General features: G+C 43.9%; 1 protein-coding gene across 2 annotated transcripts in view; it reads right to left on the reverse strand.

Moving 5' to 3' along the window:
• Positions 1-22,177, reverse strand: part of ARL15 (ARF like GTPase 15) — a 191,306-nt gene that overhangs the window by 165,512 nt on the left and 3,617 nt on the right. Inside the window, exon 2 of one of the 2 annotated variants that reach the window (XM_075269521.1) lies at positions 12,166-12,222. The exons of the other annotated variant lie outside the window; for it this stretch is intronic. Within the exon in view, the coding sequence (XP_075125622.1) occupies positions 12,166-12,222 (57 nt within the window). The remainder of the gene's footprint in view (positions 1-12,165; positions 12,223-22,177) is intronic. 2 annotated transcript variants of the gene reach the window in all.

Genomic DNA, 22,177 nt, shown 5'->3' on the forward strand with positions numbered 1-22,177 from the left:
AACTAGGTCACATACCTGTGAAGCTGACAGTGTGCTGAAATCACCATTTTGGGCCGATTTTGAGATGGATTCTGCCGTCAGGAATTTTCAATGGGAGGCAGAGATTGCAGCAGGATGCGGGAAAAAGAAGCATCCTGCTTGATCTTGCCGTGGATTCCACGGCTTATTCAGCCACGGAGTCCAAGGGCTCGAGACTCCCTGCTGGGCCTAATCAGCAGCGGGAAGCCGCAATGGAACGCAAATATACTGCATCAGCATCCCGTCACTGGTAGACCACTGCAAAAATGTAGGTGGCGTAAAATGGACATACCCTAACAATTTGGGAGGCTGTAGCTATCTTTACTGAGGTACATTAGATATAGCAGTAGTACTGACACAGTGGAAGAACGGCTGCTGTTCAGATGGCGCATAAAATTGAGGAGGGTGAAAGTTCACCGTACGTAACAAAGTGCCGGGAAAGAGCCACAGGAGGATAAAGTACATTTCTGTATATAAAACTCATGTTCAGCAATCCCAAATATTTCCTATGTTATTAGAATGGAAAGCCGATCTGCTGCCTCGTTCTCCTCCATGCACAATCTGGGCTACGGTTTTCAGCTACATTTTTGGTCGGAATATCCAGTTCTGTAGCTATCTTAAGGGTTAGCTCACACGCATATTCCGTCGCGGTTGCCGTAACGGGATGCCGGTGCATCAAATGAATGAGCCTAGACCACAGCGTGCTGCCACGAGGCAGGCGCCACAGCTGACTCAGCCGTGGATTCCGCCTGAAGAAAGGGATAGCAGTCTACATAGACCACCATTGTGAGGGAGCAGATTATGACGTGGATTCCGCGCCATAATCTGCCCCCCTCTTGCCGCACGTGAACGAGCCCTAAAGGTAATGTCTATTTTAGCCACAATAACATACTCAAAATTATGACCTAGTTTACCAGGAATTACAATATCCAGGTCTTCACTATCGCATCAGGCACCTAAGGCTTAGTTCACACGTGAGCGGAAAGGCGGATTTTGGCACAGAGAGTGACTCTCAGGCCAAAAACCGCCTGCCATGACTGTCATGGCTTCCGACAGTCGCGGCTTCTCCCTCCGGAGTAGGCTCAAATGAATGGGCTGACTTCGGAGGTTGCTGCCGCGAGCCGCAGAATCAGCCTGAAGAAGGGCAGCTCACGCCGCTAGCGTACAAAAGAATGCTAGCGGTCTCCATAGACCACCTTTGTGAGGGGGCGGATTATGATGTGGATGCCACGCCATAATCCGCCCCCTCTGTGCCCGTGTGAACGGGCCTTAACACCCACACGGATCAGCAGTATAAAAGAGACTGCAGCATTTGGGTGAGTGCTGCAGAATCTTCAATGAATTCCAAGAACTCCGCCATACTTGCTTGGCATTGCACCTCAGCCCCGTACAGTTGAATGGGACTGAGCTACATGGAGGGCACAAGATGTCTGACATGATGTCATGGGACTGTGAAATGGAAGCGGAGTGTATCCAACAGCTGATCTGTGGGAGTTTTTTCAGCTAAAAAAAAAAAAAAAAAAAGTGACAAGATCTATCTTAAGGCGGATTCCACCTTGAAAAACCCATTGAAGTCAACTGGAAGAGGAAAAAATGTGACGCGATTTTTTGATGCAGTTTTTAAAAAAAAAAAAAAAAAACGCAACAGAACACTAGTATTTTTCTAAGGTGAAGTTTCCAGGTTCATATCTTAAATTTTCCATACAATAGATTAAGGTCCACCAAACACACTGACTACGTCATGTCTATGGGGAAGTCTCAATTAAAGGATGTCCTAGAGTTGGAAAAAGATTCAACAGTGGGCCACAAAACTGAGAAGGGGCCCGAAAGTTAAGAAGAGAGATTGTGGGAGCCTAGACCCTCAGGAAGGAGACCAATGATATTACTATTATTCCTTGGTGCTTTCCTGAGGTAAAATCTTTTGGAGGGAAATGAAGCAGTTTCTTCATCACTGAGTAAATTCTATTGCTTAGTGACAAAGTTTTGATTGGCTAAGAATTATCCAATGAGATATGGGTTACACAGAAGATTGTCCCTCTAGCCCAGTGATTGGTTGCTTGGGCCTTAAGAAAACTGGTCAATGACCCAGCAACAGTTATTTTATTGGTTAGGGAGGGGAATAATTCTTTAAATATCAGCACAGCACTAGGATCCTAGTCAGACTCCAGCGCTGAAGATCAAGAGCCGCCCGCCTGCCATTTGTTACATGTATTTGATATGCCACAGCTTTATTGGTAGGGGGTAAGGGGGGCAAATCACCCCAGTGCTAATGATATCAGCGCCCTTAATTTTGGCACTTATCTCCCCACTTTCAGAAAGGCGATCCTTACATCCTAGCATCATCACTGAGCTGTGAGGAACACCCCCACCCCCCAACTGTATTGTTCCATAGCCTTGCACTGCCAGAGGGGGACTTCCTTATTACCTAGCAATAACCCGCCCCTCTGTCGGTCAAGGGATATTAGTGCCGAAACTACCGTGATTAAATTCAGCCGTATAGAATACCAACAGTGCCAGAGGACGTGAAAGGCCCTCTTTAAGGGAGGGGGACTGACAAACCTATATAAATATATAAATGCCCCATACAAGAAAAATGGAGAAAAGCTGTTCCATGTAAAATACCCTCAAAAGACATGGGAGCGCTCTCTTCTCTGCGAGGACTGTGAATCTGTGGAATAGCCTACCCAGGATCTGGTCACATCAGTCACAGCCGACAGCTTCAAAAAAGGACCAGATGCCTTTCTAGAGAAAAATAGCTATGGGTTCGTTTACACTTGCGCTCGGTGTCTGATGTGTGCATTCCGCCGGGTTTCTGTCCTCAGCCTTGGCGGAACTGGACAGGGGATGGAAAACCGACGATCAGCTTTAAAATCTATTCACTTATACGGGTTTGTAAAGGTGATCACCAGTGTCCGCCTGCTGCCTGTCTGCAGGGAAACAAGTTTTTTTTTTTAGCCGGACACAAAGTCTTGTCTCCGCCGATTTATTTATTATGAATATGAATATTAAGTTTATGGGCATTTGCCAGTATCTGGGCTTAGAAGAAATTCTATTTCCTGCTATATAACGATTTCCAAAGAGAAAATGCCCATAGGGTAGGAAATATTGTAGCCTTGTACTTCTCGGCCCTTCTCGTCAATACGTCAAGTATATTAATACACACATCCACATTTTATGGCCTTCACATTGATGAAGAATATAGATGTCCCTAGACCATATCCATGTAAACAGCACCATACACCCACAGAAGAGGCGTTCCTTCATCTCAGCGCACAGTCTCAGGCTTTATGAAGATCTGTATCCTGTCCCAGAATTGTATGTTTGACTACACGTACTACCATTGAATTTTAGGCTGGGAGGTACCCACTTCTCATATCCTGCAATTCTCACCAAGCTACTAAGCATTCTTCAAGTAATGTGGCACAACAAAATACCAACACGTGCTTACGTCAAGACTGAAACACTAAAAAAACAAGTTATATAAAAGGTTTTCTATTGCAATTCTGCATGAGAAAAAAAATTCCTTATAAATTAAATGATTGCGAAGACAAGAACAATTTAAAACGGAGGTCTAAATACTAAAGGTCCTAATTAGGCCGGCCGCCGGCAAAGTCAGCGTCACAGGTGCTTCCATTCATTTCTATGGGTGCGTGCTGTTCGGATCGGCTGATATGAACAGTGTTCACTCATCTCTAGTCCTAATATACATTAGGGAAACGTAGGCCAGATCTGCAAATATCGGAGAGACTGGTTAATGTGGGGCCATCCCAACTGTCTGCCAACAGATGATAGGGGAATAAAGGATCAGGCATGTTGAGTTTCAACGTTCCAAGTCCTTTCTCAGGGAAGATTGCAACATCAATGTCGGCGTGAAACTGGCCTTAATCCACCGCCATAAATGGTCCTCAACAACTATGGGGAAACCTCTCCAAAAGACCACCTCTTTAAGAAGACTTTTCCAGAATACAATTTTTGTGATCAATTTTCAGTTTTCCTTATGGAACACCTTCTTTGAGAAGACCATTCCTCTCGAAGACCAGTTTTTAATGTCATTTTGGGTGGTCGCCTCAAAGAGCACTGTCCATCAAAAACAAGAACACATAGTTGCGAACGTGAGATACCTTGTCCTCCGAAGAACCCGTAACCCAAGGCAAGACGAACTGATGCGGAAATGGTCTATGCAAAAAGGTCAAGGTCCCCTGAACAAAGCCTGTATTTTGAGGGACATTTGGAAAGAGGCCTTCAGCTGACAACATGTCAGCTAAAACATGTAGAACTGCTCGGACACCAAAGTTCTTGGATTTTCTCATTTTCAGCGGCTGGTTTCCCTAGGTGATAGGTTTTTGTCTGTACTAGTGTTAAGTATATGAGGTCTCCCGAGTTCATAGAACAACAAACAGTGAGATAAAAGGAAATAAAGCTGTCAAAATAAGACCGAACCAGTAAAATGGAAGGAGGTACCAGAGAAAACAAACAATGCTGTTCTGTAGTCTCCTGGGAGCCGAATATGTGAACCAGAAAAAGCAAGGGGCATTCACTTCCATTGTTGTTGGGTCATTATTTTTATTCTCTGTATCTCTACACCATAAAGTCAATGATGAACGCAGGTGTAAATCTATAAACTGATATAGAAGTGATGAACGTAGCCAAAAAAAAATACAAAAAAACTGCAGTACTTTTCAACAGTGCAAAATAGTAGAATAAAACAGGTCTCTAGTAGAGATGAGCGAACAGTAAAATGTTCGAGATTCGATATTAGTTTCGAGAAGCCCCTCAATATTCTTTGAAAAGGTACCTGAGTTTTCATGAAACGTTGAAATATGTCCTATCAGGTTTTTCTGCTGCTAATAATCACATTATGGCTGCAGCATATTTTACACTGGTTTCTGAGGCTGTGGGCATGTACAGTAAGAAGGAGGCTGCCCTCCTCCCCCATCCATAGCTGATACTGTTCTACCATTCCGCCAGGGGTAACTACACCATTGCAAACGGATAGATGAGAAAGGCCCAGGTGATCATAATATAGGAGATCCAGAAACACTGAACACCAGCATAGATGCAAACTTAGCCTAACATTGTAAATTGTGAGATTTGCAGGATTCTCAGTCTTTCACACAGCAACAGTTTGCCTCTGTGCGGCTGTGATGAGAATCAAAGGACCATCCTCTACACTGACTGAGATAAGCAAGAGAGAATGGAAAGTATCTATGGACAGAATTCCTTAGTAACAGAAGGGTGAACATCAAATTAGCTGAAAGGAAGACAACTGGTGACAGAAACTTTAGAGAGATTTTTCAGGTAGAAAGCACACATTTTTAATTAAAGTGTAACTAAAATTTTGGACAACTTTTGATTTCCTGGCAGTATTTGTGTCATTAATAAATTTTGTAATATGCTTTATTATCAAACTAGCCTCTGCCCACGACTTCGTCTACGTGTTGGCTTTATCAGCATGCTGCCAAGAGCAGTTTAATATAGTATATGAACATAAATTTATAACAGTCATAAAACCATGTCATTTACCGGGATAAAAAGTAGCCTATGTGTTAATCGAGGTTACAAACTATGTGCCAAATTTCATCCAAATCCGTTCAGCCATTTTTGTGTGATTGAGTAACAAACACACAAACTTTCACATAGGATTAGTAGGAAGGATAGGATTATGGATCCTTTCTGGATTCTTTGCTTTAGCAGCTGCACAGATTGCCTATAATGGCTGTCCATTGGGACTTTTTACTCTGCCGTTTTTTGGCAGTTTCTGCAAATGACTTCAACGTAGATGTAAACAATACACACAATCTATATTTTTACATTTTTAAAAATAAATGGACTAGCCATTTGGGAACAAAGGCCCATGCATTGGAAGCAGTATAACTAGAAGGCCCTTCACTATATGACCTATTAGAAAATATGGATATCATGGAGTAGGTTCTCCTGCTTAGGACCCGATTTCCATATTGAGGGTTAGTACAGAAATTTATCACTACCCAAAATTTTTGTTCCGCCATTTGCAAAGCCAGGCCCACCGCAATCATTTGGTTTCATTATAAGAAAAAAAAAAAGTTTTTGTACAATTTAATGGCAAATAAAACCCCAAAAGGTCAACTGTATTACATCTATGCTTGGTAAAGGGCCCCATAATAACCACTCTGACTCCTTCCCAGTCTGTATGGCAAGCTTTCTCCAACCTACGGATAGTACTGCGGTACAAAGAACGGGAGCGAGGGCGTAAGGGACGGCGAACGGAGCCTCGTGTTATACTTTAACAGAGTTTATGATTCATATGTACTTTCTTTATGCTGCATTAAACTTTCACAACAATTCCCACAAGGCATATGGCACGGCCCCGCTTGTTTTGTACTGAACATAAACCGAACAGGTTTAGATCTACAAATTGCGATCTATTAATTTTTTACTTCTATTTCTTTCCATGCATTCTCTTGCTCTGACACGGAGCCAAGACAGGACACACCTGCATAAAAGAGGGGAAATGCACAACACAATATTATCAAAAACACACGGGTGGGGGTGGGGGTGACAACACTCGAACAGTATACCGGCCTGAGAAATGAGGCCCAACGTCACAAAAGGAGGATAAATGCCAATTGTAAAGGGGCCGTTTCCCCATAAAATAATTCCTAGAGTTACTACAGATGATTTTCTTCTAGTCAAGGGGTTTGGGAAAGAAAAAAAAAACAAAAAAAAGTAAAAAAAAACACAAAAAGTGAGTATTTTGAAGGTTACGTTTAGAGTTTACAATATCATTTATTTTTACAAATGATATGCAACATTGAGCCGTTACAGTACTTAATGGACGTTCACATATCCGTCTGGGTGTACGCTGTACTGGTCCATCAGAGGATCAGAACAACGGACGCATGGACTATTAAAATAGCAGGCAGATATAAAAAACGACTCAACTCTACTGAGTATGACTATAATGAGGATATATTATATTATATTGTGTTATTAGACGAGTCTAGTTATGTTTTAACCCTGTCAGCCTTAAAAAGCGGTGACCCACAGAAACCCTCGGACCTCATAGACTATAAGGGTATGTAGTTGGAAATTGGATTCCGCGTGTGATCATACCGCACAGCTAGCCACGACGGAATGCCGATGCAGTGCACCGGCATCCCGTCGCAGCATTCCTCTCCGGATTAGGCCCAAATGAATGGGTCTAAACAGGAGTGTGTCTCGAGCCGCAAACGCCATGGCTGACTCAGCTGTGGAATCCGCAGCAAGATAGGGCATCTCACTTCATTTTTCCGCTAGCTAGCAGAAAAAAAAAAAAAGAAGTGAGCGGCTCCCTATGAAGTCAATGGGAGACGTTATGGCAGGCGGATTCCGCGTCAAAATCTGCTGCCAAAAAACTCTGTGTGAACTAGCCCTAACTGGGTCCGCCGATTTTATACTGAAATTGGCAAAGAAAAAAGTCTTGCTTGCTTCTCTGCGTCGATTTAAGTGGAATCCAGGACGGAGATGAGTAAACAGTAGCGTGAACCTAGCGTAATGTGTATGGTGACTGCAATCTACAACTCATTTCCAGGTGCTAATTCAATTGTGGTCAATCTAATAAGCAAATCAGTATGTACGAGGCAGACATTTCAACTCCGGAGGTCAGGCTAAAGGCTCAGATATCATCACATATGACATCACAGATGGGAACATCACAGGAAGTGAGTGGAGCTGAGAATTCTTTGATAATGGATGACGCAGATGATTTTCGAGGTCAGATTCTTAGGGAGCCTTCACACGGAGTAAACGCGTGTGTATTTTTGCAAAATACACGTTTAAAATAAGACTCCCATTGACTTCAGTGATATTTTTTACACGTGTAAAAATACACCTGTAAAATTGTCATTGAAGTCAATGGGAGTCTTATTTTTACACGTGTATTTTGCAAAAATACACACGCGTTTACTCCATATGAAGGCTCCCTTACGAGTCACATCTAGCATGTGTCATCTGTGCTGCGCTCTCAGCCAGACACAAGGACAGGTGTGTAGGCTATTCCTTTTTATTTGACATTGTTTACCTGCAGACGTCTTTTTTATTACATCTTTTGATTGTTAAAGGGATTCTACCATTAAAAATCTTTTTTTCTGTGGCTAACACATCGGAATAGCCTTTAGAAAGGCTATTCGTCTCTTACCTTTAGATGGGATCTCCACCGCGCCGTTCCTTAGTAATACCGGTTTTTACCGGTACGTAAATTAGTTCTCTGGCAGCAATGGGGGCGGACCCCAACGCTAAAAATGCGATGAGGGCGTCCCCACCGCTGCCCGAGAACAGGATCCTGTGCCGCCTCTGTCTTCTGCTGGATCCTCCCTTTCCTTCTTCGTCTTTCTTCTGACGCCTGCGCAGTTGGCTCTGCCACTGAGACACTAGTAGAGCTGACTGCGCATGCGCGCAATTGCGGCCTAGGAGCTATGGCCGTGCATGCGCAGTTGGCTCTACTAGTGTCAGAGCCGACAGAGGTGAAGCCGCCGAAGAAAGAAGGGGAGGATCCAGCAGAAGATAGAGGCGGCGCAGGATCCTGTTCTCAGGCAGCAGTGGGGACGCCCTCATCGCATTTTCAGCGCTGGGGCCCACCCCCATCGCTGCCAAAGAACTAATTTACATACCGCTAAAAAACGGTATTACTAAGGAATGGCGCGGCGGAGATCCCATCTAAAGGTAGGAGACGAATAGCCTTTCTAAAGGCTATTCCGACGTGTTAGCCACAGAAAAAAGATTTTTAATGGTAGAATCCCTTTAAGCACTGTACTTTTTCGTGTACATTAAACCTAAAATTTAATAAGATTGTCTTTGGCTCCGAAGAGAATAAATATCTCTGAGGCCGGGTTCACATCTGGCCCCCGGCCTCTGTTATGCAGGTTTCCTGCCCGAAACTGGACAGGAGACGGAAACCTGCAGTCATGTTTTAAACCCATTCATTTGAATGGGTTTGGAAAGTGTCCGGCCGTGAGCATTTTGTTACACTGCAGCCGCTACAAGATGGCTAATTCTCTGCTAATCTACTAGGATAGGCCATTAATAATATAACGATGGGCAACCCCTTTAGTTTCTGCAAACTCTGCAAAATTTTAACACAACAAAATAACCATCTACTACATATGGGGATTACCCAAGTCTTCCACATCGCAGATGTCAATGGAAAGAAGGGTTGATCACATTGGACTTACTTTTGCGGAGGCTGAAACCCTCTTTCCGGTCTGGCCTCACATGACCAAATCCATTGTACACAATGGAGTGGCAGCCCGAGTCTGTGGGGATTCGGTGACGTCACAGACGTGGCGAGACTAAAGAAACAGGCCGCCACAAAAATAATAAATGGAGCTCCGGAGGACTAGGTTGTACATTACTAATAAAGTTTAACCAGTGCAGATAATGTTCTTGTAACCTTTATTAGTCCCCAGATAACCTGTTTAAAAGGGGTTTTCAGGGACTTGTTAACTTGATTCATGACCCATTCTTAGGATACATCATCAAATGAAGATCAGCGCAGGGACCCGACACCTTTTCCCCTACAGATCAGCTGTTTAAAGTGGCAGATGCTCCCTGGGCGCTTCTTCCACTTCACAAGCCATGTGATGTCATGTTCAGTGGTCACGTGGCCTGATCGCAGCACAGTCACATTCAAGGGAATGGCGGTGATCTGCAACACCAAGCAGTCACTATGCAAACATGCAATGCTGTGCTTGGTAAGCAGTGACGAGGCCACAGCGCTCACCCGAACGATCAGGGCCCTCGCTGATATATGGATATATTATCAATTATTAGAGATTCGCAGTAAAGATTCGATTCAGAACCAGCATTGATTGGCCGAATGCTATACAGTGTACAGAATTCAGCCAACCAACGCTGGTTCTGCCGGAGGCTCGTCTGTGATGAGGAGGAGTCTAAGATCGGACCACAATGAAGTCCACAAAATTAAAGCAGTCTACAGTGTTGTCCGATCTTAGACTCCGCCTCGTCAAAAACGAGCCTCCTGCAGAACCAGCACTGATTGGCCGAATGCTGTACACTGTATAGGATTCAGCCAATCAACGCTGGTTCTGCAGGAGGGATGCTGCAATACTATTCACATTAGCGCTTGCCTCCCGTCCGGAAGGAGGACCCCTCCAAATGGAATATCATCGCAACTGCAAGCGCTGTGCAGTTAAAGCACACGGACCCATATACTGTAATGATGGCCTAAGGTATATCCTGGGTAAACCCCTTTAACAAGCCAGGTACTTTTGTTCTCAGGGGTGATAAACCAACACCAGATAAGTCTAGCAGTGGCTTCTTTCCTGTCTTTCTACAGAAAATACATGCACACTTGGCTGAATGGAGCATACATGTGTATAGTGGGGTTGAGGGGAATAGCTGTCAGTCAAAGAAGCTAACCGTTAGGAGACTTGGTAGGGCTGGGCGATTATGATCTACATCGAAATCACAATTAAGGGAAACCTTTTAGGGCGATTTAGGACACTATTAACCTATAGGTCTTCATGGACTGGGGGATTATTGCCCCAAATAGCCCTGGTATAAGGTATATGCGACCACATTAAAAAAAAAAAAAAAAAAAATAACACTTTATACTTGCCTAGAGAGGAGTCTGATAAGACTTATCAGACTCCTCTCTGGTGCTCCCGATGCCTGTACAGAGAAGCTTGAAACATACACCCGGGCTTCACTGCACATGTGCCCGAGCTCTGGCGCATGCGCACTCAAGTCATGCTGTACTCCACTGAACAACTACACATACATGTGCAATGCAGCCCATAGGGGAGCGTAAAGCCTTTTAATTTTTAATGTGGCCTCAAATTTTGTTAGGTGATTTAGCATCAATAGAAATCGAGGTGACATTCTGCAGCACAAAAATATGTAGGGCCATGCCAATCCATAGGTCTCAAATGATTCCATGGACATACATGCTAACATCTGACCACTGAGGAAAACTCACAAAAGCCATATATTGAATAGAACAACTATAATAAGTCCGGCAGCAGCAATCCTGCTTACTGATGGTTTCCACATAGGGTAGCAATGTTTTGGCTATGCTCCAGTGTGAAAATAAAGTAATGGAGACACAGTGAAAAAGGATTTTACATTTGCCGGCAATATGGCTTATGAAAAATTAAACTTAAATTTAAGGATGTCAGCTTTAAAATGCTCAAAAAAATCCCACAGATTTCCAGTTTGACATAAAAGATTGCCAGTAGTTGTCGAAAGCAAAGTAAACATACCCAGTACCCTCCTGTTGAAGTTTTGTGATGAGGATCCACCAAATCCTGAGCCCCTCTTCCGTAACTTAAAGACTACCTTTCACGACCCTCCACCATCTCAAGCTCTGTTCCACCAATTCCAGAACAGTTGGAATCTCTCTAGCCCCCACCGTTTCTGAGCGATCAGTGATGTTAGAGAGTCTAGTTATCACATTCGACACCAAAACTAAGAGGGTGGTAGGAGCAGCAAGTGAGCGTGAGCTCCAAGCAGAGGTGAGCAGAGCCAGGGCTCAGAATCACACCCCCTTACTTATCACCGCCAAAGACACCAAAACTACCTCCACAGATTGCTCAGTAACGGCGTGGGAAAGAGAAAAAAATTCCAACTGCGCTGGAATCAGTGAATAAGGCTCCTATTAAGGATCCAGAAATCTCAAGTTGGTGGAACTGGTGAAAGGTCTTCTTTATGATGGCCCAAGGTTTTGCAGAGTAACCTAAACCCAGTGTGCTTGGCAAATCTGAGACGCTGCCCCTGGTGACGAAGGCGGTCCTACTACACCAGGGTGTGAGCTAGAAGAGGGCCGTGGGAATTGGTGGAGCATCAGTGCAGAACTTCTAAAGGAAGACTCAAGGTACATTTTGAAGGTAGGAGGTTACTTAAGTTTGAAGGGGAGAAACAAAACTAAGGGCCAAATATTTAACCATGTGATGACTAATGACTTTATATTGACTAGCGATTTTTTTTTTTTTTTTTTTGAGCATTATCACCATCCTTAATGTGCATAACAACCACCCACGAATGAAACACAGCAGTCTGACAAAAAGGAACAACCACAGCCACTAGATACAAGAGCGTGCATGCTTGCTCGATGGGTGGTGGTGGGAAATACGATGGTGCATGACCACGGACACAAGCGGGCTGCAGCCTTACCGTGTACATGGCAATTCTACAAACTGCATAAGAGATCTGGAGGCATTCTGACACTGTCTAAAATCAAAAGACAAGATAGGGTCATCCTGATCCCCGAGAAACAGAAAATATCTAAGGTTCACTCTCAGACATAACAGGCTGAGCTATACAGAAGACATGTCTGCAGAAACCACATTAAGATTACCATTTTTGTATTATATTTCATATACTGTATATTATTAGACTGCATTAAGAATCTAAATTCCAAGAAGCGAGGAAGACAACGTAGCAAAGAATTTTCTTTGGGTGCCTAAGATTTTCTTTTTTCATGGAGATAGATCACAATTACTTGCTTACAGGCCACAATAGAATTGGAAAAGTTGCACTGGCTACCTGCAAAGATTTGACCAAATTCTGTCCAACCCTACATATACTGAAATATTTTTAATCGTTCCAAATTAATTACTGTGTAACTATGTCTAGCAATGAAGCTGCATATGATCATTTTCTCATTTGTAATCGATCACATTCGTAAGGGATCCCATCATTAAAACACATTTTTTTCTCAATCACACGTAAGAATAGCGTTAAGAAAGGCAATTCGTCTCCTACCTTTAGATGTCTTCTCCGTGCCGCCGTTCAGTAGAAATCCTGGTTTTCATCAGTATGCAAATGAGTTCTCTCACAGCACTGGGGGCGGGTCCCAGCACTCAAACAGCACTAGAAGTTTGACTGCCTGCGTTGGAAGAACACGCGTGAAGAAGACATTCCTTAAGAAGATGGAGGCGGCGCAGGAGAGTTCTCTCGCCGCATTGGGGACGCCCCCAGTGCTGTTTGACTGCAGGGGGCCCGCCCCCAGTGCTGCGAGAGAACTCATTTGCATACCGACGAAAACCGAGGTTTCTACGGAACGGCGGCGCACAGAAGACATCTAAAGGTAGGAGAATAGCCTTTCTTAAAGGAGTTGTCCCATCACAAGGATCCCATCTATACTGCTTGTTAATGTGAATGTAAGACTTTTCCTAAATACATTGCTTCAGCAAAACTGCTTTGTTTGTCCACTATCTCACTTTATTCTTTTTTTTTTTTCACACATCCCTTGACTTATCTGGTCATAAGTCAAGTGATGTATCTGCCTGCTCTGAGGTGGGAGGGAGGAGGGGCTAAGTGCACGGGAGCGAGCCTGGAGGGGGGTAGTTTACACTTGGGGGGGGGGGGGCCACCAATACAGATCCGGCATCTGCTGTAATAGAGAGGCAGATGCCGGGGAGTGTAGACGCCAGCACAGGTGAAGCCAGCAGTGTCAGGAGCGATGCTGCTATTCCGGAGGGGGGGGGGGGGGGGTCGGAGAAGCGGAATAGCAGCATTGGTCCTGCCGCTGCTGGCTTCACCTGTGCCGGCGTCTACACTCCCCGGCATCCGCCTCTCTATTACAGCAGATGCCGGGTCTGTATTACACTGTGAAGGCTGTACGTCCGATGCCTAGTGCATCGGCAGCACAAACGCAGGGTCAGCGGTTTGAATTGATTTTTTTTTTTTCAACATTTTTTTAAAGAAAATTTTTGTTGATGTTTTTAATCTATTTAAATAAAAAAAATCTTAAAACTTAAAAAATCCTAAAAAGACATCTGAACAACCACACACTAAACTTTCGTGAAACATTAGAAGATTAGAGTTGGTCAGAAGATACCACGATATGTATCCTACACAATGAACGCAACAGAAACCTAGAAATAATATATGACATTACGTGGCCAATCTATACGAGCAGAGCACAAATAAATTCATTGCCTTGACCTTATTTAAGAGACAGTACCTAAAAATAAAAAATCTAACAATACCTCTCCTGATATTCTCACCTCCATTTTGGAACTATTCAACCGTTCTATGGTCAGTGTTGACCTCTACAATATTCATGTATATCTTGGATCTACTGCCACATGCTATACTAGCAAAACTACACGTACAATGCCACCTAGAGGACTCTAGTATTGAGGACAGAACATCAAATACGAAGATAAAGGTCAAATACGAAGATGAAGGTGGACACGTCATAAAGGAACAGCTGCCGACCACCAGGGAATCATAAATCGCAAGTTACGTGGAGTCACAGCTTGTGCTTTTGCTTGAAACCTTATACACGCTGGAGTCTTGTTTACATCACTAGACCATGTTCTGGGCTTCATACATAAAATATGACCCTCCAGATTTCCACTCGGAGACATCTTGACATTTTCTTAAAGGGTAGGCTACAAGTAGGAAGCAAGACTTCAAGGCAATGAAATCTACCAACACTTTGGAAAATCCTACTCAACTTTAGCTTCAGCTCACGTAGACCTCAAGAGACCTACACTCTAGTTAGAGAACCGACAAAACATCTCAAAGGGTTCAGTGCTGTAGATCCTCAATCTTGGAACCAAAAGTGGTGGAGGGTCCAAGGTCACACCAATGCTTGGCATATTTGTGTTCGATTTCTGCTGGATTCTCCTATTAAAGGTGGAAGAGAAATTGCCATAATTGTAGAATAGATGTGGTTCCCACGTGTAGGTCAACTGTGCTAAGAACAGGCTCTCCAGACCCCAACCTTACAAGGTGTGATGGACACCATCTGCCATGTCCAAGTAGGGAATGACTTCGAGAGGTGGCAATCCGGCAGCAACATCACGAGACAAGATGAGGGTTGGGGATCCTCAATTCTCGACACAAGTTCAGGCCCCAGAAGTGTATAAAGACGAGCGTATAGGAATATGAAAGGTAAGGCCATCTTCTTCTTCTCTATGGCCCAGCCTATCATGAATGTTATCTTAGTAGTGAGGGAGAAGGGGACACCAGAACGCGGGGACACTTATCTCAGCGAGAAACAAAAGGATCAGATTATGTTTTGTAGGAGAGTTTGGTGCAGTGTTTGGTGTCTCTCGAAAGAGAACACTGATGTCTATGTGAAAATCCAGGACAGAGGACGGGCAGATTAGGTAACACCTGCATGCATATGGCCGAACACCGGCGGAGACACATCACTGTATTGTTCAGTCTCTGGAAAAGCTGAATGTTATCTGTAAACACGGCGCGCTGACAATACGCTTTTGTTCATTACCACATCTTAAGTTTACTCTGGGAATGCACGGCTAAGGTGTCGGACAGGTTTGATTTATCCCCTGCAGAATAACAGAAGTATCTAGATATACAGTACTGTGCAAAAGTTTCAGGCAGGTGTGGGAAAATGGCTGCAAACTAATAGAAGTGTTACTAGTAGAAATGAGCGAACAGTAAAATGTTCGAGGTTCGATATTCGTTTCGAGTAGCCCCTCAATATTCGACTACTCGAATCGAATATCGAACCCTATTATACTCTATGGGGGGAAAATGCTTGTTTCAGGGGTAGGCAACGTTCGATCAAATTACACTTACCAAGTCCACGAGTGAGGGTCGGGCTGGATCCTCCGAGAAGTCTTCTCCGAGCAGCGTCCCCGCGGCATCTTCCAGCTCTGAATTCACTCTGCCAGGCATCGGGCCTGGACAGAGCCGACTGCACAATCCCGCACTACAAACGGACATGCACAGTCGGCTCTGCCCAGGCCTGATGCCTGGCAGAGTGAATGAAGAGCCGGAAGACACCGCGGGGACACTGCACGGAGAAGACTTCTAAAGGTAGGAGAAGAACCAGCGTTGATTGGCGGACTGTATAGCATTCGGCTAATCAATGCTGGTTCTGCATTGAACGGCGAGTGGTATTCGATCGAGTACGAGTATTTCGAATACCGTAGTATTCGATCGAATACCTACTCGATCGAATACTACTCGCTCGTCTCTAGTTACTAGTAAATTTTTAGCAACAAAAAGATGTAAATAAAGAAAAGAGAAATGTAAAACCCATCAATATTCGGTGTGACCTGTGACCTTTGCCTTCCATCGGTTCTTCTCGGTACTTGCAGACAGTTTTTGGTAGAACTCGGCAGGGAGGTTGTTCCCGTCGCCATCTTGGAGCACAGATCTGTGGATGTTGCTTGCTCCAATCCTTCTGTCTCTTCAGGTCACCCCAGACAGACTGGATGATGTTGCGATCAGGGCTATATCTGCGTGGGACCAGATCATCACTTCCAGGGAAAGGTCACATCCAATGTTGATGCGGTTGTCATTGCCAAGGCTGTGGACTCAAAGTCATGGCAAGTTTTGGATGGAATTGGAGTCAAGAGATGTAGACAGTAAGAAGGTGTAAGTAAGTAATACCTCGAACCAAGAGAAAGTTAAGGAAGGACATAACTCTAGCTCATGAATCTAATATCAAGGGACGTTATGACCTAGTGTGAACAGAGCCTTAGTATCATCAACCCTGATGTTATGGTCAGGCAATGAACAGGAGGAGTAACATCAACCTGGTCAAAAATCACAAGGGAGCCATGAGGGTCTGAAAGGCGCATCCTATAATGGATACCATGAGCGCACACAGGACCCCAATGACATAGAATGGAATCCATCATTGTTCAGCTTTGTAAGATGTTCATTTCCATATCTCAAATCTGGTGGAATTTGTCCTTCGCTACAAATGTGAACAAGGCCTAGCTCAATGTTCAGTCTCTCCACACTCTTCAGCAATCCCTTTAATTGTAAAAATCAACATTTCAGCACTTAGAAGGGGTCGGCATTACACAAGATACTTCAAGACACTACATGTTCAGAATAAGGAGCCACACAGATAGCAGGATCATCCCTTGATTTACGACTTCAAGGTGTGTACAGGGTCAAACAATCACATGCCAAACTCTGACACGTGAGTAAATATTTAATCACATGACCTTGCTTACGATCATAAAAGCCTGGAGCACATGAGCCAGATATAAGGACAAGGCCTCGGTCAATGGAAAATAAAAAAAATCCCATAGATAATTATAAGTTGAAAGTTTTAAAGAAGATAAAAGATGAGAAAAACAGACCAAAAAAAACAAAAAACTGTGAAAGTTGAGGTCATGGCAGAGCCCACGTATGTTAATGATGGGAGTAGGCCAAACATTAGGATCTCTGCTCTGGACACAATGGTATCTTTAGAGGACATGTAGGGTACAAGAAAAGCCCTCAGATTAGAAGATATACTGGTCATGAGGGATCCTATTGCTGGAAGCCATTGTGATCAATGAGAATAGTCGGTAATGGCGGCCATCCTGGTTGTCACCCATCAGTTTGTGGGAGCACAATAAAGTTCTTCTAGGGGGTAAAGGATATATAAAATAGCAATAAAAGATAAAGGAATCACAATCCCCCCTAAAAATAAAAAATTCAAAAAAACATTGAAAAATTTGTATTCTGCCATTTAAAAGGATTCTACTATTAAAATCAAATTATTTGTCCCTAACACTTAGGAATAGCCTTAAGAAAGGCTATTCTTCTCCTACCTATAGATGGCTTCTCCGCACCACCGTTCGGTAGAAATCCCAGTTTTCGTCGGTATGCAAATGAGTTCTCTTACAGCACTGGGGGCGGTCCCCAGCGCTCAAACAGCACTGGGGGCGTCCCCAATGCTGCAAAAGAACTCTTCAGCACCACCTCCATCTTCCTCAGGAACGGGTATTCTTCGCGTCTTCTTCCGGGGCATGGCTTCAAACTTCTAGGCTTCGAGCAAAGCTGACTGGGCATGCCTGCCGGCCACAAGAAAATGGCTGCTTACACAGTATTGTAAGCAGCCATTTTCTTGTGGCCGGCAGGCACGCGCAGTCGGCTGCCCGAGGCCTAGAAGTTTGAAGCTACCGCCGGATGAAGACCCATTCCTGAAGAAGATGGATTAAGGCTATTCCTACGTGGTAGGGACAAAAAAAAATTGATTTTAATGGTAGAATCCCTTTAAGAGACCAAATCATTGTGGGTGCCCCACTGGGGTGTAACAATATCTGATGAGGGCCATCTTTCCTAAAAATAGATCTCCTTTGTAAGTATTAACATTCTATTAGGGGCCATCTAAACGCAGGGAATCTTAATGTTCTCCTTTTCTCTCCTGGAGACATCTGTTTGTTTATTCTGTATTATCACGAGGTTCGGATTGGATAAAATTCATGTTTTTTCTATCCCAGGGAGTATATTTTTGTTTTTATTTTTATTATAAGTTTGGCATGGCCACTGGAATGTTATATAAGAAAGTTGTCTTAGGAACGGTCCACAATACAGAGTACAGCAGGTTGTATAATTTGTGCTTTTTTATTATCTTTTCGTATGCCACACTACACAAAAATAACAGAAGAAAAAAAAAACAAAAAAATTTAAAAAAAAAAAAATGACCAAAGGGACTCAAGCATCAGTTGAATGGGACCAGTGGGGAATTGTAACGAGGAGAGTATCCCTTCATTTCTTTAGCGATCGTACAACCCCCAGGGAATTTATCAATCCCTCTATTACGTGGCACACATTTGGCAAAAGGCCCACTCCACCAACCACAACCCCCGTTCTGCGCCTTGCTCGCCACATTGGGCAGGTCGGGTTGGGTAAACCTCTAACACTTTCTTGCACAAGTTATAATGGAAATCTACACCAGCTCCTAGCCGAGGTACATCTCCATTGGGGCGCCAGGGCCGGAACCTCTTCATAGATTAGCCATGCCCTCTGCCCGTCAGAGCATTTAAGCCTGGCATGCTATACACCAGTCTTGATAAATCTGCCCCAATGTCTCTGAAGACTTAGTTTAGAACTTCAGGGCGTAGCTCTGAACAGAAGCAAAACCACTCTCGATACCTTGGAGCAGATGTCATTTAGCAAAGTGCTCGAAGTCGAGGAGTTCACGGTTAGACGCCATCCACTTAGCAGTAATGTATTAAATCGGCTTAACAAAATGAAAAATTGTTTACCAGGCAATGCCCCAATTATGTAGAAAGCAAAATGGAATTACTACCCTATAAAAATCTGTAAGCGCCACTCATTGATACAAGTGTGGCCACGAGCACCAGGACTAGTGAAAGTGCGATGCATGCTAATGTACCATAAAACCACCAGGCTACAAACTTACAAAAACAGAGTACCGTATATACTCGAGTATAAGCCGACCCAAATATAAGCCGAGGCCCCTAATTTTACCACAAAAAAACTGGGAAAACTTATTGACTCAAGTATAAGTCGAGGGGGGGAAATGCAGCAGCTACTGGAAAATTTCAAAAATTAAAATGGTCGGAGTTTTTGGGTGCAGTAGTTGCTGGGTGCTGGGGAAGGGGAGGGGGGGTGTTGGTTGTCTGTCTGCCCCTTCCCTGAGCTTGAGAACTGGGGTTTTTTTTCCCCCACTTGGAATTCAACCTGGCCAGCCAATTTTTTTTTTTTTTTGCTGACTCGAGCATAAGCCGAGGGGGGCTTTTCCTGCACAAAAACTGTGCTGAAAAATTTGGCTTATACTCAAGTATATATGGTACTTCAACGAGCTTGGCTGTTTTTGTGAACCCGACCAATGCTGGAAGCCTAAATTTGCATCATGTTAGATCAGACAAGGTGTGAGGGGGTAATTTCCTAGAGGTGGGACCTGTATCTATCACACATTCATGGTATATCCTCTAGAAACCTCTTTAAGTTTAAATTCACACAGAGTATTTTGGTCAGGATTGGGAGCCGCTCAGGTGTTTTTTCCAAGAGCCAGCTTGTGCCCTAAGGGTAAGTTCAGACGGGGGTTTTTGGACCAGAACCTGAAGCAGAGGCCACCTCAGGTTCTGGTCCAAAAGACGGGTAGCTGCAACTGAATGCCAGTGCACTGCACCGGCATCCAGTCGCGCACTCCTCCCTGGATTAGGCCCAATGAATGGGCCTAGTCTGGAGTGTCTTCAGGTCGAATCGCGAGACGAAACGGCCTGAAGATGGAGCATCTTGTTTCTTTTTCCGGGAGCTAGCACAAGCCGGCTCCCGAAAAAAAAACACCTGAACGGCTCCCATTGATTTAAATGGGAGCCGTCTTTTTGGTCAGGATTTTGAGGAGAATACGGCCTCAAAATCCTGACTAAGAAACCCTGTGTGAACTTTCCCTGTGGCTGAGGCCCCACCTTGCAGAAACACAGCTCTTTTTTGTTGCAAATTTTGCTGGTGTTTTTTGAGCCAAAGCCAGGAGTGGATTGAGCAGAAGGTAGAAGTATAAGAACTTCCTAGATATCCCCCGTTTGTTCTGTAGCCACTGTTGTCTTCGGCTAAAAAAAAAAAAAACACTGCAAAATTGCAACAAAAGAAGCCGCGTTTCTGCAACGTGTGGCCTTAGCCTATGTTGCAGAGAAGTTGTGGTTTGTGTTCCACAACAAGGAGTCTCAGCCTGCAAGGGTTTTCTGAAAAAAAAAAAACATAGGACGGGAGATTTCTTCCATCATGTTTTTTCACTTTTGTGACGGAATGCAGGACTTTTTTTTTACATTACAAAAGTAAACTTGACGGAAGAAAGTGTCCGCCATGTTTTTTGCATTATAGTCAATGGGAACGGACTCCGTCTGCATCCGTCACTTTAGCATCATTAATATGTCCTCCTCTGATGGATAAGAGTAACGGACTGTAATAATGGTAGCCTTGCCGGATTTTGCCGATACAGCTGCACATGAATGACTCATAAAGTATTATAGTATATACAAAATGATATGGAGGGATCTATCTTTAGTATCCTATAGATATTTTCTATGTGAACATTTCACGTTTTACTTCCAGTGGTTGAAAATCTGTCGTGAGGGGCCACACGGTGGCTCAGGGCTTGCAGCGCTGGAGTCCTGGTGTTCAAATCCCGCCAAGGGCAAAAAAACATCTGCAAGGAGTTTGTATGTTCTCCTCGTGTTTGCATGGATTTCCATCCCATATTCCAAAAAAGACATACTGATAGAGAGAAATGTACATTGTGATCTCCGTGTGGCGCTCACAATCTACATGTAAAAAAAATAAAAATCTGTCGTGGTCACATGATGATGACACAGGAGGACGTCACAGTTATTACATACTGTGCTCCTGTGTGATCACATAACCAAGGCAGATTTTCAACCACTGGATGTAAACCACAAAGTCTCCCATTCAATGACTACCAGCAGGGAGCGAAAATCTCACCCAAACTGAAACAAAAAGAACAGAAGAAAATTGCTTAACCTATCATTATATATTGCATAAGCCATATTGTGCGAATCTTTAAAGTCATAACATAATACAGGTAGTTCCCAGCTAAGCAGACATGTGAACAAGCACATGTATGACCAAACCTGAAGACATACAATAGGAGGAAAGTAAAACAAAGAAGACAAACGTTACATAAACAGCCTGAAATACTGCCATATAACAGTGCAAAGTTCCACTGCTAGAACTGGACGGATGAATAACAGCGCTATGCCACCCGTAATACCCACAGCGACGTCAAACGACGAGGAACTTGTGTTCCCAAGAGACGTAAACCCTGATCAATAACGGGCAAGGCGCATAACATTAAGTGCCCTATATACACCAGCGATGACCCAAACGCTGAAGACTCTGAAGCCTCTAAATATTGCAAGGAACTTGACCTTATTATATAAAATACCGCATAAAGCAGAAAAAGAAAAACAATGGAAACAATTGCAGATCAGTATATTGATGGCTTTAGTACTAGACACCAGAGGGGTGCTGAGTCCAGAGTAAGACACCATGGACGGTACATGGATGACATCCGAGGGTCGCCCGTGCCGCCACAGACCAGTGGACTGGACTGTACTGGACCTGCCCAGAGTTTTGCACTGGGTTCACAGACCCATGACACTACACGGGCATGTGTATGGAGCCAGAAAAAATAATGGGATGGTGGGCTACCTGTAAACAACACGGCGAGCACATAGTCGTGTACATTCAGCCTTATTCTGCCACTGTGTGTATCATAGTCTGCGCGGCCATTACTGGGTCACACCTATGTCGCACTACTATCTATAGCACACCCACTACTATGTAGATAGTCTGCAGTATAGACAATGAACCACCATGGACTCCTTAAAAAGCTGATAAGTGGTAAGGGTCAGATCCCACCATCTGATACTAATGGCCCATCATAAATACTCTTACAAGATCAACTTCTTCTCAGAAGCCATCTTGG

Source organism: Leptodactylus fuscus, chromosome 1, assembly GCF_031893055.1.
Source record: "Leptodactylus fuscus isolate aLepFus1 chromosome 1, aLepFus1.hap2, whole genome shotgun sequence".
NCBI lineage: Eukaryota > Metazoa > Chordata > Amphibia > Anura > Leptodactylidae > Leptodactylus > Leptodactylus fuscus.